The 16,816-nt window shown below is 53.1% G+C and overlaps 1 protein-coding gene across 2 annotated transcripts in view; it reads left to right on the forward strand.

Moving 5' to 3' along the window:
• Positions 1-16,816, forward strand: part of LRP1 (LDL receptor related protein 1) — an 81,725-nt gene that overhangs the window by 23,515 nt on the left and 41,394 nt on the right. The window contains exons 7-21 of one of the 2 annotated variants that reach the window (XM_053226387.1): positions 1,847-2,009; positions 2,089-2,311; positions 3,317-3,506; positions 4,148-4,291; positions 5,414-5,650; positions 6,847-7,027; positions 7,901-8,123; positions 9,274-9,475; positions 9,829-9,954; positions 12,435-12,575; positions 12,672-12,797; positions 13,271-13,387; positions 13,850-13,930; positions 14,576-14,626; positions 15,546-15,713. In XM_053226387.1, the coding sequence (XP_053082362.1) occupies positions 1,847-2,009; positions 2,089-2,311; positions 3,317-3,506; positions 4,148-4,291; positions 5,414-5,650; positions 6,847-7,027; positions 7,901-8,123; positions 9,274-9,475; positions 9,829-9,954; positions 12,435-12,575; positions 12,672-12,797; positions 13,271-13,387; positions 13,850-13,930; positions 14,576-14,626; positions 15,546-15,713 (2,373 nt within the window). The remainder of the gene's footprint in view (positions 1-1,846; positions 2,010-2,088; positions 2,312-3,316; positions 3,507-4,147; positions 4,292-5,413; positions 5,651-6,846; positions 7,028-7,900; positions 8,124-9,273; positions 9,476-9,828; positions 9,955-12,434; positions 12,576-12,671; positions 12,798-13,270; positions 13,388-13,849; positions 13,931-14,575; positions 14,627-15,545; positions 15,714-16,816) is intronic. The other variant, XM_027071436.2, reaches the window with a different exon arrangement.

Here is a 16,816-nt window from a genome sequence, read left to right on the forward strand (position 1 = left end):
GTTTCCTTTGGAGGCAGCCCAGCAGCATTCATTTTAATCTGTTTTCTCCGTGGTAACGGTGTGTGGAGCAGCGTGATTGCCTTATCCCAGCACTGGGCCCTCTTCCTACATGGCCTGGGACCCACACTTCCAGGCTGCTCTGCCCCTCTCTTCTACTGTCGTCAGGGTGCTAGGAACCCAGGGGAGAGAGTGGTTGGGTTTGGGGGTGCATCAGCAACCACAGGGACAATGCCTCATCCCTGTGACTTCTTTCTCCAGTCACCCTGAAGTGGGGTTTAACGGGGGGACCTGAAAAGGAAACTAGTTTGATGAGAACCTCAAATTGGCTCCTTCCCTTCCTCCCCGGCCTAAGTCCTGTGACTGTGAGTCAGTGTCAGGGCCTAGCCAAGTTCCTTGGGAGCCACGTTCCTGTTCCCTTTGCCCCCCACCCCCACCCACTGTCAGGAAATAGCCTCTGAATCCCTGTGGGGAGAGGGAAGGATTAGGGAAGAGTTGAGCAGAGCACCTAGTCATTATACCTACAGCTCTGTGGGGATAGAATAACCCCTACTGGGTTTGAGTGTGGGTAGCGTGTGGGGGTAAGGTTCAGCCAAAGGCAGGTGGTCCAAAGGTCTCTTTACTTACTGAAATTGGTAAAGGTGGAGGGCAAGGCAGGAGTCCTGAGGAGTCACTGTCTTAGGAGATTCCTAGCATCACCTCTGGTGGTGGTAGTTGAAGGGGACAAGTAAGTAAATGGATGGGAGCCAGTGGGTCCTGGAGAGGAGGTGCCTAGAAGAGACCAGCAGGGGTCCCTGTCTCCAGACTTCCAGCCTCCAGACTTCCCACTGCCCTTGCTCCACCCCTACCCTCTTCAGTCCTTTTTAGCCTCTTCCATCGCCTCCAGAGATGGCATAGACTAAGTGTGGGCACCTGGTGTCCATCCTCCTCCCCTACTCACCTTTCTGGAGCTCCCCTTCTTTCTGAACCATGCCTCAGTTTACCTTCAGAGTCCTTTTATGGCCTTCCTCCTATGTTCTCTGTCCTCCAGCCCTATAGCTTATTCTCTGCTCCTTCCTACCCTCCCTAAGACATGAGGAAATTGAGCAATAGGGACATTGAAGAAACGGGAACAGGAGCGAGTAGAGGAAGTTTGGCCTATGTCACTGATTCCAACCTTTTGACACCGTGGGCCTTCCCTTTTCCATCTCTATGGGTGCCGTATTTTGACATACTTTTTTCTCAGATTGCATTTATTGATGGTGTGCCCTGCTTTTCCATTTTTAAGAGTCATGGAACATGTACAGTGTTTGGTCAGTGCCCTGGCTAGCATGAGATACCCTGACTTACCATATAAAATTGATGAAAGTCCAGCCAACATCAAAGATGTGTGATATTTTAGTTAGCCTGAGTGCTGGTATCTCAAGTAAAAGCATATTTAAAAATACTGGATGAGCCAGTGGACCTGTCTTCAATGCCTTCCGGTACCTCAAGAAGATGGTCCTGCTCAAGGAAGGTCTAGAGTTCAGGAAGCTTGTCCATCAACTAACTAGCCAACGCATACCTAGTGCCCCCTGTGTGCTGGCCTTGAACTCCGTGTGCAGAGCAGGGTTCTGTGGGAGGATACTCAGACACTTCACTTTGGAGAGGCCAAATAGGTAGAAAGATGGCAAAGAATACAAGGCAAAATTGTGCCCTTGCCGTTAACTCCTATAGGAGGAGCTCAGAGAGGAGAGACAGCTGTCACCTACATGGTGAAGGAGGTCGTCCCAGAGGAGGTGGGCTTCCGGGGGTGGGTTCTGCACCAACAAGGGGTGGCCCTGTCTAGAGGTGGGCCTCCCCCCATAGCTCTTTCACTCACACTTTTCAGATGTGGAACAGATGGCCATCGACTGGCTGACGGGCAACTTCTACTTTGTGGATGACATCGACGATAGGATCTTTGTCTGCAACCGAAACGGGGACACGTGTGTCACTTTGCTGGACCTGGAGCTCTACAACCCCAAGGGCATTGCCCTGGACCCTGCCATGGGGTGAGGGGCGGGCAGAGGCTGTGGTGGAAGGGAGAGCGTTCAATGTCCACAACGCAGCTAACGTGCCCTCTGCCCGCAGGAAGGTGTTCTTCACTGACTATGGGCAGATCCCAAAGGTGGAGCGCTGCGACATGGATGGGCAGAACCGCACCAAGCTGGTCGATAGCAAGATTGTGTTTCCTCACGGCATCACGCTGGACCTGGTCAGCCGCCTTGTCTACTGGGCTGACGCCTACCTGGACTATATAGAGGTGGTAGACTACGAGGGCAAGGGCCGGCAGACCATCATCCAGGGCATTCTGGTGAGGGGGAAGCTTTTGCAGGGGAGCCATTCTCGAGGCCTCCCAGTGAGAGGGAGGACAGTGTGGGACAGTCTCTCTGGTGGGAAGCAGGGTGGACATGGAGAGGATGTGGCTTCCACTCTGGTGGAAACAGTCATTTTAGATACACCTTTTACTTCCCTTTTCTCACTTGATCCTTGCAATGACCCCTGGGAGGTAGGTGGGCCAGTGTCTTAGTTCACTTTTGGTGGATGAAAAAAAAGCAGGGTTCAAAGAGGTTAAGTGATTTGCCTGAGATTACACAGCTGAGAAAGAGCGCTGGAACCTAGTCTAGAAGCCTTTCCAACTCAGAGGTGGCACCTCCAATCTGGGATCATTAGGGTGACCAACCATCCCTGTTTGTCCAGGACTGTCCCAGTGTTAGCCTGGGAAGTCCCACAAACCAGCAAATCCCTTTGTCTTGGACAAGTTGGACAGTCAATTACCTTGGATAAGTTATGTGGGTAGCGAGGGCTGTTACCAGGCATCATTGAGGCAAGTCTGCCCTCTCAACTTCCTAAAGCTGGGGGCTGGAGAATGTTTTCTGTGGACAGAGTTTAGGGCCCAACTCTACTTCAGTCCAAAATCATTCCATCATCTACTGTATGCCTAAATCTCTGGGGAACATTGTTCCTGCCCTCAAGGGGTTTGAGCAGAGTAGATGGGGTAAGTCCACAAATCACCAGACAGGGGATAATAGCCAGAGAGATGGAATGTGAAGGGAAAGCCTGTGTCTGGTTAGAAGATCCCAGAAGTTCTACAAAGAAACGCTCTGTGAAGGATAAGTGGGTTTTTGACAAGCAAAGATCTCAAAAGCAAGAAAATCCAACCAGAGGATACAGGAGTAAAACATGGAGTTAGACAACCATGGAATGAATTTGGGAGTGCGAATAATGAAATCTGGATGGGAAGCCAAGGAGCATTCCAGGGTCAGAGGGAGGATTCCCTTCTCCTCTCACGTTGACCATTCCTCCTTGCCCATCTCAGATTGAGCATCTGTATGGCCTGACCGTGTTTGAGAATTATCTCTATGCCACCAACTCGGACAACGCCAATGCCCAGCAGAAGACGAGCGTGATCCGAGTGAATCGATTCAACAGCACTGACTACCAGGTCGTCACCCGTGTGGACAAGGGTGGTGCCCTCCATATCTACCACCAGCGGCGTCAGCCCCGAGGTGAGTGGGGCTCTGCAGCCCCTTTGTGGACCCTCCTATGGGAGCCCCCGGTTCTCTCATATCATGACTACTTCTTGTAGCCATCCGCCCTGGACTACCTCCCCTGTCCCCTCAGATTCCCCTGCCAGCCCCTTCCTGCCCTTCAGCCTCCAGATCCCACCTCCAAGGAGCTCCTGCCCCCCATTCTGCTCAGAACATAGGTTGTTCCTCCCAGTTCCCTGGCTGCTTTAGAGTAGAAGCACCTGACCACAGGCGATGGCATGACTGTCTCCCCTGATCACAGAAGCCCCTACCTGAGAGTCTGAAGGCTAGGTTATGGTGGGGCAGAGAAATCCTAGTCCTGTGATTTCTGAATCTTCAAAATGGGACAATAAGCATAAAGACCACATCTGGGTCGGGGGAGGGACAGGGGTAGGGTGCCCGGCTGGTTCAGTTGGTGAGACATGTGGCTCTTGATCTCAGGGTTGTAAGTTCAAGCCCCACATTGGGCGTGGAGCCTGCTTAAAAATTAATGAATGAATGAATTAATTAATTAAAAAGACCACAGCAGGATGGAGTGTGGTCAGACTTCAGGACATCTTCTCAAGGCCTGGGCACGGGGGCTCTGAAGAATCCTGACTGGCTCTCTACCCTGCCTGCAGTGAGGAGCCACGCCTGTGAGAATGACCAGTTCGGGAAGCCAGGTGGCTGCTCTGACATCTGCCTGCTGGCCAACAGCCACAAGGCGCGGACCTGCCGCTGCCGTTCCGGCTTCAGCCTGGGCAGTGACGGGAAGTCATGCAAGAGTGAGTGACAGGGAAGGGCCTGTGTGCCTGCTGGGATGGGGTGGGGCGGGATTCTTATCTGCCTCCTTACAGCTGGCTGTTTCCATCAGAGATACAGAGAAATGAAGGGATTTACCCAACATTTTGCTTCTAGTGAGGGGCATAGAAGGAATTTGAACCCACATCCAAGAACAAGGCTTTTCCCACTACCCTACTTGGGCTCCATAGAAGGCTGTCAACTGGCCCATTCACTTCATTCATTCATTTTTTCACTCATTCACTCGACAAATATCCAGTGAGCATGTACTACGTGTCTGGCACTCTCCTGGCAATGAGGATTCAGCAGTGACAAGATAGATGTCATCTCTGCCTTCCAGAGCTTGTAGTCTGGCAGAGGAGACAGACAAATAAAAATAGCTTCGGGTGGTACCTGGTGTTAGGAAGAAAATAGAGTGGAATGTAGACTTGCTGATGACAGTGAGGGCTCCAGGTTAGACAGAGGGTCAGGGAAGGCTTCTCTGTGGAGGTAGGAGTTAAGCCAAGCTCTCTATGAAGTGAGGAGTTGGATCACGTGAGGACCCGAAGGCAGAGCTCCCTGGCAGAGGGAACCTACAGTGCCAGGCTCCAAGGCTGAGAACGGCACAGCATGAGTGAGGGGAGGCAGGAAGGAGAGGTTGGATGGGATTCTAAATGGGATGAGGAGCTCTTGGTGACTTTCCAGCAGAGAAGTGACGTGATGTGCTTCACATTTGTAAGGAGATCATGCTGGCTGGCCGCTGGGTGGAGGATGGACAGCAGGGAAGTGGCAGGAGGCCACTTCTGCCCTGTAAGCAGGAAGCGATGTGGCTTAGATAAGGATGATAGCAGAAGTGGTCCAAAGTGATCAGATTCCAATCAGATTCAGTGGGCACTTAACTGAAAACATGCTGCTTGTTACTCTTACCGCATTTCCCACCCCCAGAGTGCATAGGCTGTCAACCAGAGTGCTGTCCCCTGGGCTTTAGATGTTTATGCATCTGTCCATGTGGCCCAGACCCCCTGCTACACCCATATCCCCTGACCCAGGAGAGCTGGGGTTTTGCAGATCCTTGGGCACATGTACCTAACTTTGTGTCCCCCCTCCCCTCCTCATGCCTGCCCTAGAGCCAGAACATGAGCTGTTCCTTGTGTATGGCAAGGGCCGGCCAGGCATCATCCGGGGCATGGATATGGGAGCCAAAGTCCCAGACGAACACATGATCCCCATTGAGAACCTCATGAACCCCCGGGCCTTGGACTTCCATGCTGAAACTGGCTTCATCTACTTTGCTGACACCACCAGCTACCTCATTGGCCGCCAGAAGATCGATGGCACTGAGCGGGAGACCATCCTGAAGGACGGTAAGGGCCCCCAGTGAGGGAGGTGTACAGACAGGACCCCCGAAGAGCACCCACCTGGGACAGGAAGCGATTGGAGGCCTGGGCATCGCTTTCTCAGTGCCCTTTCGGCATGGAGAGTCCCCTGCTGACTGGCTGGCTGGGCTGGTTGGCATGGAGATGAGGGGATAGACAGATTGACCCCTGTGTGACCCCCTTGTTGGCTGAGCCGAAAAGAGGCAGGAGGATGGATGGTTAGGCAGCGTGGGCTGTCCTTGCCAACCCTTGGGAAAACTCGGGGTCTCTCTGCCATTGGCTCTGAGCCCCAGAGCTGCACGCAGTACACAGCCCATGAGAGTCCTGAGGCCTTGAATAGGAGCAGGCATACCAGCACATGATTGCACACGGAAGGTCTGTGCAGCCAGACATCACGGCCACCGGAGCTGCGTGTTTACTTGTCCTGAGAAGAGTATGTTTTGTGAACTGAATCCAGTTTTTCCCTCTGAGCTGCACGGCCAGGTCAACAGTACTTTGTCTCTTGAATATCCATCTGCGTGGAGGCTCTGAGCTCCTGAGTTCCGCCCTGTTCCTGCCGGTTGTTAGGAATTCCCACACTTGGGCCCCCGGGACAGGGCTCCCTAACCAGTCATCTAGCTGACGCCAGTTAGCGCTCCCCACCCACCCCCACTGCCGTTGGCTCACAGAACCTCAGCAGTCAGCAATCATAAGACTTTGGGGAAATCAAAAGTAACTCATCAGGAAAAGATTGGGGTTCCCTATACCAAGGGAACTGCTATTTAAGCCTGAGATGAAGCCTTTGGCTCAGTGAAAAATCACTTCCTGATTTATTCGTTTTGTTAGCTCAGGATTTTTCGGCCTGGGATCTTGTGTCACACTTGTGCCCAGAGCCACCCGCACACTGCTTCAGCTCACCCCGCTCAGGCTCATGCATGCCCTCACATGAGAGGTCGCATCCACCACATAGGCTTATGGGCTGCCATGGACAGTTTTCAGAGACCCTGGACCTCAACACGGACGCGGTGGCAACACAGTCTTCCCAGCTCTTTCTTCCAACCTCCCATCCTGTCCCACCCACCCTCTAGGGCTTTCCACACTCCCTGCTAGTCAGGTTGCTCAGAGGCATGTGTAGCCTGAGGGTCAGAGGCAGGCAGTCTTGAGCTTCCTTTGAGGCTCTCCATTGCCCCCTTCACTCCCTGCAGGTATCCACAATGTGGAGGGTGTGGCTGTGGACTGGATGGGGGACAATTTGTATTGGACGGATGATGGACCCAAGAAGACCATCAGCGTGGCCAGGCTGGAGAAGGCTGCTCAGACCCGCAAGACCTTAATCGAGGGCAAAATGACGCACCCCAGGGCCATTGTGGTGGATCCACTCAATGGGTGAGTCTTCCCAGGGCCTTGGGGTAGGAGGAGCCAGGAACTGTGGGTGTCAGAACTGGGAGGTGAGACAGAGAGTGAACAGGGATGGCAGCCTAGGTGGAGTGCTGAGGCAGGAATCAGAAGCTGAATGGGGAAAAGTTGCCCCATCTTCAGGACAATGGGAGTGATGTCTTACACACATACATGGAGATCTGGTCCTGTCACTGCCAACTCAGAGCCCTCTATTGGCTCCCCTGGCCCTTGGAGTGAGACCCACTTTCCTTATCAGGCCTGGGGTCCTACAAGATCTGCTTTCATCTCCTTTGACCTCATCTGCACCTCTCTTCGACTCTTGGAAACTCTGTCCCCACTGCCCACTGTCTGTTCCTCACACACCCCAGCTCTTCCTGGCTCAAGGCTTTTGCTCTGGGACTTCCTTTGCTGAGCTCTCAGACATTTGCAGATCTAGTCCCTTGTCATCATTCACACCTAGGCCTCAAATGTTACCTCCTCAGAGAGGCTTTCTCCACCTGATTCCCAGTCTACTCTCTATATCATCTCCATGCTTTGTGTCCTTCCTGGTTTTTCTCATTCTCCAATGTGTGTGACCTTCCAGTTGACTTGTTTCTTATCTGTACCCCTGGATAGGATGTGACCTCCAGGAGAGCAGGGGCCTTGTCTGCCTTGCTCTCCACTGGGTCCTTGACTTATAGTAGGCACTCAACAAATATTTGTTGAATGGAGGAATGAAGGAAGGAAATGTGGGGGCTAGGGTTGAGCAGGAAGGAAGCCCCCTGGGAGGGGATCTGGCATAGCACACATGGAGTGGGATCACACAGGAGGCTGCTGATGGCAGGGGTAGCCCTTGTGGTGCTGACCAATCACTGCCCACAGGTGGATGTACTGGACAGACTGGGAGGAGGACCCCAAGGACAGTCGACGAGGGCGGCTGGAGAGGGCCTGGATGGATGGCTCACACCGAGACATCTTTGTCACCTCTAAGACAGTGCTTTGGCCCAATGGGCTGAGCCTGGACATCCCAGCTGGGCGCCTCTACTGGGTGGATGCCTTCTATGACCGCATTGAGACCATACTGCTCAATGGCACAGACCGGAAGGTGGGCAGGCAGGCACCTGTGGGGGGTGTTCATGTGTGCACTGCTAGACCACATTTGTGTGCGGATGAGGCTTCTTATGTGTGAATGTGTGAGTCTCTCTATATCCAGGCCTGTGCACTTCGTGCATGTTTACCTACGTACCGATGGACATGCACACCGGTGTGCTGTGTCTTATGTGTTGTATTGCTTGAGGATTGCCTCTGTAAGAGTCCATCTGTGATTGCATGTTGTCTGCAGGCTTGACACTCATGTGCACACCTGGGTGTATACCTTGTGTGCACCTTGGCATGTTTATGCACACACACACAGCACACTTCGGTGTGTGCCTGCTGTGTTCGCCTCTGTGCAAGTGCAGGATGACTAGAGATGGCATATATGTACGCTTTTTCGTTTGGGTGGCCATGTGTTTTATGAGTCATGTGCCTACGAGACATGTGGACTAAGCTCTTTCATAATATATGAGGCCCTTTATGATATGGCCCCTGACTATCTCTGTGGTCTTATTTCTGCCCCTGTTCCCTGTATCCCAGTATTTGAACAAGCAACACTGCACAGCTTGGAAATTCCCAGCACACAGCATATCGAGTGCTGCCCTCTGTGCTGTTGCTTATGCAGTTTTCTGCCTCCACCCCCACTCCTCCTCACCCAGCACACTGCTCAGGGGCCACCTCCTCTAGGATGTTGTCTCCAGACCCCTTTTCCATCTTGGATTGCTGTGTATGCCCTCCATGAGACATACACAGTCTTTTTCATACCACAGCTTGGCCCTTAATAGATCCTGGCAAGTGTTTGTTGTATGAAGAAGCGAACGGATGAATTCTGGCTGTATGCTCAGTACTGTGTGTGTGTGTGTGTGTGTGTGTGTGTGCGCGCACACACACACATGTGTGTTGGAGGGATATGAATGAATATGGATGGATACAAGGGAGGACAAGGTGGACAAGTTCCCCATCAGCATCCCACTGGGTCCAGTGTCTAGCACCTCACTGTGTGCAAAGCTATCATCCTCAGGGGCTCCCAGGCTAATGGGGGAAGCAAGACCCATACCTAGGACATGGACAAATGAGTAGACAAAATGGTGATCCCCCTGGGCCTTCCTCAGGCACCCCATTTGTCTATAGCTCCTCAGTAACCTCCCCTCAATTCTTAGATTGTATATGAGGGTCCTGAGCTGAACCACGCCTTTGGCCTGTGTCACCACGGCAACTACCTCTTCTGGACTGAGTACCGGAGTGGCAGTGTTTACCGCTTAGAACGGGGCACAGGCGGTGCACCCCCTACGGTGACCCTTCTGCGCAGTGAGCGGCCCCCCATCTTTGAGATCCGCATGTATGATGCTCAGCAGCAGCAAGGTACCCCCTGGGGCTGGGGCCAGTGAGGGGGTGGTACCTAGACAGGGGGGTAAGGCTACTCTGGGGAGGGGGTTGGTGAAGGCACTCCCCAGGGATCCCAGGCTCTGACTTTTGAGGCTCTCAAGAAGAAAGGCCCCCAACCCAGTTGACTTTGTCTTCCCTCTCTCCTTCCCTGCCCCATGCCTACGTGTTCTCTTCTTCAACGTGTTCACTATCTTCTCACCACTTCCTCTCTTTCTCACTCCTCACTTCAATGTGTCTTTTCCCTGTCCTCTTATCTCCTGTCTCTGGCCTCTGCTGACTCTATGACAACCCTGTCCTTCCCGGCCCCTCCCTTGGCCCCTCCTTTGCAGTGGGTACCAACAAATGCCGGGTGAACAACGGTGGCTGCAGCAGCCTGTGCCTGGCCACCCCTGGGAGCCGCCAGTGTGCCTGCGCCGAGGACCAGGTGTTGGACACAGACGGTGTCACCTGTTTGGGTATGAGGTGCCCAGCCGGGGCGGGTGGCCTGACAGTGGTCCTCAGCAGGAGGGGCCACCGTGTCCAATCAGAGATAAAGAAGGAAAAGAGGGTCCTGTGGGGGCAACAGGAGGCAAGGGATGGGGAGGGAGCAGGCTCTGGGGGCCAGAAGGGGGTTTAGGGAGGACTGGGTGCTGGGAAGAGTTAGGGAGAGCGCAAAGATTAGGGGAAGCTGAATGATGATCAGGACAGCTATGGAAAGGGGAAAATATACTTTTACATTTGTCTCCCCTTGATTAAAGTAATATAACAACAGCTCTAAATATTGGAAATTAGAGAAGTGAAAAAAAGCCCGCATCCCACCAACAGACACCACTACATTGTTAGCATTGCAGGAAAGCGAACACCACCTTTTTGGGCCAGGTGGGTTACAAGGTTGGTTTTCTGTACCTGAGATCATACTGTACATAAAATGTGTTCCACCCTTTGGGGCTCATATGTGTCACAGCATTTTCTGTGTTATTGTTGCATTATTTTAAACAGCTTCTTTTTAAAGAAAAGTAGGTCATGCTCATTGTAAAAAATAAATAAACAGTATAGAAAAACATAGGAGAAAGTACAAGTCACCCAGATACCATGTGACATGGATGTCACTCTTACCATTTGGGGGGACACCCTCCCAAACATGTCTCTACATGTTTCCCTTTATTTATTTATTTATTAAAAAAAATTTTTTTAACATTTATTTATTTTTGAGACAGAGACAGAGCATGAACGGGGGAGGGTCAGAGAGAGAGGGAGACACAGAATCCAAAACAGGCTCCAGGCTCTGAGCTGTTAGCACAGAGCCTGATGCAGGGCTCGAACTCACAGACTGTCAGATCATGACCTGAGCTGAAGTCGGACGCTTAACCGACTGAGCCACCCAGGTGCCCCACGTTTCCCTTCATTTAAACGAGCCAGGTTACACATGCTCTTTAGTTTTCTGCTTTTGTCACTTGACAGTAGGTCATAGATACATAAGCAGAATTTTTAATGGCTGAAATATATTTCATTAGTAAACGTTCCGTAACTTTCTCAACCATTTCTCTACCATAGGACGTTTAAGTTGTTTCTGTCTTTGTTATAATCACAGCTAACATTCATTTATTGAGCACAGATCAGGTGCCAAGATGTGATTTTAAGCACTTCCCATGCAGCAACTTGTTTACTCCTTAAAATATTCATGTAGGGAAAGTATTTTTATTATCCCCAATTCACAGATGAAGAAAACGAGGCCCAAAGTTATAACAGGGATTTGAATCCAGGAAGTCTGACCCAGAGCCTGTTTTTTTGTTTTTTGTTTTTTTTTTAATCACTTGCTTTGCTATTTCCCATATCTTCCTGCCTTCCCATATTGGATGGTTTCCTTAAGATAGAATCCCAGAAATGAAAATGGGTCAGTGGGGCCTTAATGGACAGCTAAGAATGAGTGACTAAGGCCAGGTGGAGGGCAAGAGCATTGACAGAGAGGGGAACTGAGTGGCCAGAGTAATGGAAGGATCCGCACGGATGTTGAAATCACCAAGAATTAAAGCAGGAGAGATTGGAGGAAAAGTGACACTGAGCCATCAGCTAAAAACCCTTAAGGATGACAGGAAGTGGCCTGAAGGCCCATAGAAGTAGGGATTGGTGTAGTCTAATAACATGAAAATCAGAGCTGATTTTTCAGAAAGGGGAGCAGAACAGTCTCGAAGCAGTTGCACGGAGCAAGACAACACATGCCAAGGCCCAGTGGTCTAGGGCCACAGGAGAGAAAATAGGCACCCACGGGATGCACAGAAGCTTCAGGGATTAGAGCTGGGATGAGAGTTGGACAGGTCAGAAAGGCTGCAAGCAGAGCTTAGGGTGCAGGGACAGGAGCCGACCTGGGAGCGCTGGGCTTCTCCATGTTACCGACGCAAATGCAGACAAAGCACAAAGTGATTTTACTGCTGAGTGCTCAAGGTAGACGGGGGTGGGGGGGGGTGGGGGGGTGGTGAGGTGGCAGTGATGAGGGTGGAAGGGTGGAGCCTGCAGAGTTCTGGGACCTGTTTTCACTCCGGCTGGTAGAGTTCATGCATCTGTGAAGGAAAAAGTCCAGGCACCACGACAGGGCTCTGGGGGCCCCAGGGGTAACTTCCAAGGAGCAGTTTGTGGAGATGACAGGAAGCTGGTGAGAAGTGGTCTTCTCAGGAGGGACAAAAGTAAGGGGTGGGGGGCTCTAGGCTCTCTTGGAAGCTGCTTCTTCTCGGGCCATACTGCAGTACTGAAAGTGTTCAAGTAAACATCACCCTTGTGGCTTGAGAGAGATCTGCAGTTTCCATCCAGATTATTTGTTTGTGAAGAATCACGCCCTAGGAAAGATTACTGTCTGCATATTATTTAAAATAATACAACAGGCAAACATAGCACAGAGAGCTGAGCACCTGTCCCATGACCTGAGTCTGACTTTCCCCCCACACCCCTGTGGTGCCCACAGCGAACCCATCCTACGTGCCCCCACCCCAGTGCCAGCCAGGCGAGTTCGCCTGCGCCAACAGCCGCTGCATCCAGGAGCGCTGGAAGTGTGACGGGGACAACGACTGCCTGGACAACAGTGACGAGGCCCCAGCCCTCTGCCGTGAGTCTTCTGCCCCTCTCCAACAACCGCAGGGCAGCATGTGGAGAGAGCTGGGCCCCGCCCCTCTCACTGACCCCTGAACTCCTCACTCCCCAGATCAGCACACCTGCCCCTCGGACAGGTTCAAGTGCGAGAACAACCGGTGCATCCCCAACCGCTGGCTCTGTGACGGGGACAACGACTGTGGGAACAGTGAAGACGAGTCCAATGCCACTTGTTCAGGTGTGGGGTCGGAGTAGGCTGCACTGGGCACCCCTCAGGCAGGGAGGCCGGGGCGGGGAGGGGCAGCCAGAGTGGCCTCAGGAAAGAAAGAAGCATGGGGTATTGAGGCAGAGAGGACAGGACGGGCTGAGCAGGAGGAAAGGAGTGCTTTCCCCTTCCCCAGGAGAACGGGGTTGGCTGGGAGGACTGAACCGGGGTGGGTGGGGAAGGCGGGGACAGATCACAGCTCCAGATTGGAGACAGAAGCAAGTCAGGGTGGATCTTCTCCTTGGAGGATACCAGAGACCCCGTGAGAGATGGGGAGTGAAGCAGATGCGGGGGTCAGACCACATATGTGGCTTTAAACTTCTCTCAGAGAAATGACATTGAGACCCTTGGGAAGACTTCCTGATAGGCAGAGGACAGGAGGAAAGAACAGGAAATTAAGAAAGGAGGGCAAGACTATGAACACCCTCGCCCATCCCTGTTCCCAGCTCGCACCTGCCCACCCAACCAGTTCTCCTGTGCCAGTGGCCGCTGCATCCCCATCTCCTGGACGTGTGATCTGGATGATGACTGTGGGGACCGTTCTGACGAGTCCGCTTCATGTGGTAAGAGGGACAGCAGGGAGGCTGGGCTGGCATGGGGAACAGGGAGCCTGTCGAATGTGCCCTGGGGTGGGGTGGGGGGCTGGAGGGCCCCTGAACCTTAGTCCCTGGGTGGTCTTGAGCAAGCGCCTTCATCTCTGAAGCCTGTGTGAGTTTTGTCCGCAAAATGAGGATAATAAAAGCACCCACATCACTGTGCTGATGTGGGGATTCAGTGAGATCATGCAGGAAGAGCACTCAGCACGGGGTCAGTGGTGGGTAACTAGAAGTTTGAAAAAGGGATGCTCAGAGGGATGGGGACGAATGAGCAGAGCTTCAGGCCGAAGCCCCGCCACGTAGCTTTCCCATCCCTGTCTGACCGGGCTACAGATGCTGGTTCCAGGAGGGACCCCACACCCACCTGCCAGGTGCCATGATGCTCTATGATCTTGAGGGCCCTACTCAGCTGTTCTTTCTCCCTGACAGCCTATCCCACCTGCTTCCCCCTGACTCAGTTTACCTGCAACAATGGCAGATGCATCAACATCAACTGGAGATGTGATAATGGTAAGAGCTTGCCCCCTTTAACCTGCCCTGATTCCTAGGAAAGCTAAAAGCCACAGCCACGCCCTGGGTGGGAGGTAAAGGGGTTTTAGAATCAAGCTGGGGCCTCCCGCCAATCCACTAAGCCCCACTGGGTTGGCTGGGAGAAAGGAGGACAGGCCAGAAGTGCCATGGGGGAACTAGTGTGGACAGAGGGGAGACCCTCCCTGCCACCTGTCAGTACCATTCCTCCCCAGACAGGGCCCGAGCTGCCCTTTCTCAGGCAGAGGCTTGGGGGCCAGGGAGAAATGAGTGAGAAAGGCTAGAGGGGCAGAGCAAAGAGAGCCCAGTGCCCAACTCCCTTCTCCCCGCAAACCCCATCTCCTGGGGTCCTTGGTGCACCCTCCAGGCTCCGCCTTCAGGCTCGGAAGCCCACCTGGCGGTCAGCCACGGACCAGGTGATGTCAGCCCTGAGCCACGGGGGCCAGTGCATCGTCATGTGTGTGCCGTCTCGGGGCTCTGGTTGTGTCTGTGTGTTGTGACGTGTTGCACCGGAGGCTCCAGCCCTGGCTGATGTGTGAGAGCATGTATTGGGTCAACACCACGTTGCCCCTCATCTTTGCTGTGTCTCGTGTGCCAATGGTTGCCCTGGCGGTTTCTGTGTTTCAGAGAAGGATTGTGGGGACGGCTCTGACGAAAAGACCTGTCCTGAGCCTGCCGGTCAGTGCATAGAAGCACATGCACCATCACCCCAGAGTCCCAGCTGGCCTCGGGCCGCCTCTCAGAACCCCTAGGCAGCTCCCCTCTCCAGAGCTCCTAGGATGTGAAGGGGAAGAGAGAAGGGAGAGAGGAGGCAACAGAGAAAGACAGTGTAAGGGAAAGAAGCAGAGGGGACAAAAGAGAGGAGATGACAGAGTGGTGAGGACAAAAAGCCCAAGACACAGAGGGAGAGAAGAGAGAATCAACTCCAGATGGAAAAGAGGCAGGAACACACCCAAGGGGGAAAGCTGTACCCCAACCTTCTCAGGTGTCCCGAAAATGTGGAGGGAAGTCCAGTAGCCCCTCACCCACAAGACCTAGAAAGCAGGACGTTCATTCAGTCACCCTCAGATGCCTTCCAGGAGTGACCCCCGAGCCTTCCCAGCTGCAGGCAGTACCCCTTGTGAGTCGGGTGGCCGCAGCATGGGGCTCAGCAGTGGCCAAGCTCAGGGCGGGCCTCATCGGGCCCTTCCCTCCCCAGCAGGGCAGCCTCACCTCCACGCCACCCACCTTTCGCCCTCCCAAGCCAGAGGAATCCCTGCCTTTCCCCCAAAGCAAGCAGACCCCTGTTCCCACACCCTGCCAAAATGAGAAATGGGGGAAAGGAACGCGTCCAGTCCCCCACCCGCCATCCTCCGAGACTCAGGGAAGGGCCCTCCCGGAGCCCACCCCTCCTCTCCCCGCCCCCTGCGTGGGCCATGGTGCATGCTGCAGTCTATGCAGTTTCTGTGTCTTTTCTGTTTGTTATTTTCTCAGTGGGGGGGTGGGGCGGGCTGAGGGTGGGAACGGGAGGGGGGCGTGGGGGCCCCAAGCTGGGGTCACAGAGAAGGCAGCTTGCTGACCTCCTCCTCGCCTCTCCCCTTGTTGCCTCCCCCCTCAGACAATGACTGTGGGGATAACAGTGATGAGGCCGGCTGCAGCCACTCCTGCTCCAGCACTCAGTTCAAGTGCAACAGCGGACGCTGCATCCCCGAGCACTGGACCTGTGACGGTGACAACGACTGCGGGGACTACAGCGACGAGACACACGCCAACTGCACCAACCAGGGTGGGTGCCTGGGGGCCAGCAGGCAGGATGAGACCATCACACTCCAGTCACTTAGCCATCCCTCTGTCCCTCCATCCTCCCCGTTCTGTGCTGCAGCCATCTGGGAACCAGAGATAACCCAGACATGGCTCTTATCCTCAGGAGGTGCCTGTCGTGCGGGAGAGAGACATTGTCAACAAACCTTTGTCACACACTGTTAAGATTACAGGCTTTGCAGTTGGGTGGCCTTGGGTTTGAGCTCCAGCTCTGCAACTTACTATCTGGGTGGCCTTGAGCAAATTGCTTCATCTCTGTGGGCCTCTGTGAGTTTCATCTGCAAAGTGGGGATAATAATAGCACCCACATCACAGCACTGATGTGGGGGTTCAGTGAGATCATGCACAAAAAGCACTCAGCACACAGCCTGTGCTCGAGAGCTGGTAGCTTGAAAAAGGGATATTCAGGGGTGGGGGTGGGGCTGGTAAGGATGAATGAGCACAGTGGGGACCAAAGAAGAGAGGGGTTGGCCCTGTGAGGGTCCTCAGTGCCCAAACCTCCAGGACCCAGCTAGGGGGCAGTGGGGGCCGAGTCTACTGGAAGGCACAGACCCTCTCAAGGAAGATTTGCTTCTCAGCTCTGGCTGATTGTTTCCATGGAAGATTGCAGACCTAGGGTTGCCCTGGCTATAAGAGAAGTCATAAATGCAGATTTTTACGTGGAATCTACCCATTTTTTTTTAACTTTCCACATTTTTTTAAATTTTATTTTTTATTTTTTAAAATTTACATCCAAAGTAGTTAGCATCTAGTGCAACAGTGATTTCAGGAGTAGACTCCTTAGTGCCCCTTACCCATTTAGCCCATCCCCCCTCGCACAACCCCTCCAGTAACCCTCAGTTTGTTCTCCATGTTCATGAGTCTCTTCTGTTTTGTCCGCCTCCCTAAATCTACCCATTTTTAAGCCCTGCTGTATTTGTTTCCTATTTGCGGCCACAACAAAGTTCCACAAACTGAGTGGCTTAAACAATAGAAATTTCTCATCTCAGTCCTAGAGGCTGGAAACCCAAGTCCAAAATATTGGCAGGATTGAGGGAGGCCTCTCTCCTAGCTCTTGGCATTTGCAGG

The sequence above is a fragment of the Acinonyx jubatus genome, chromosome B4 (genome assembly GCF_027475565.1).
Source record: "Acinonyx jubatus isolate Ajub_Pintada_27869175 chromosome B4, VMU_Ajub_asm_v1.0, whole genome shotgun sequence".
Lineage (NCBI taxonomy): Eukaryota > Metazoa > Chordata > Mammalia > Carnivora > Felidae > Acinonyx > Acinonyx jubatus.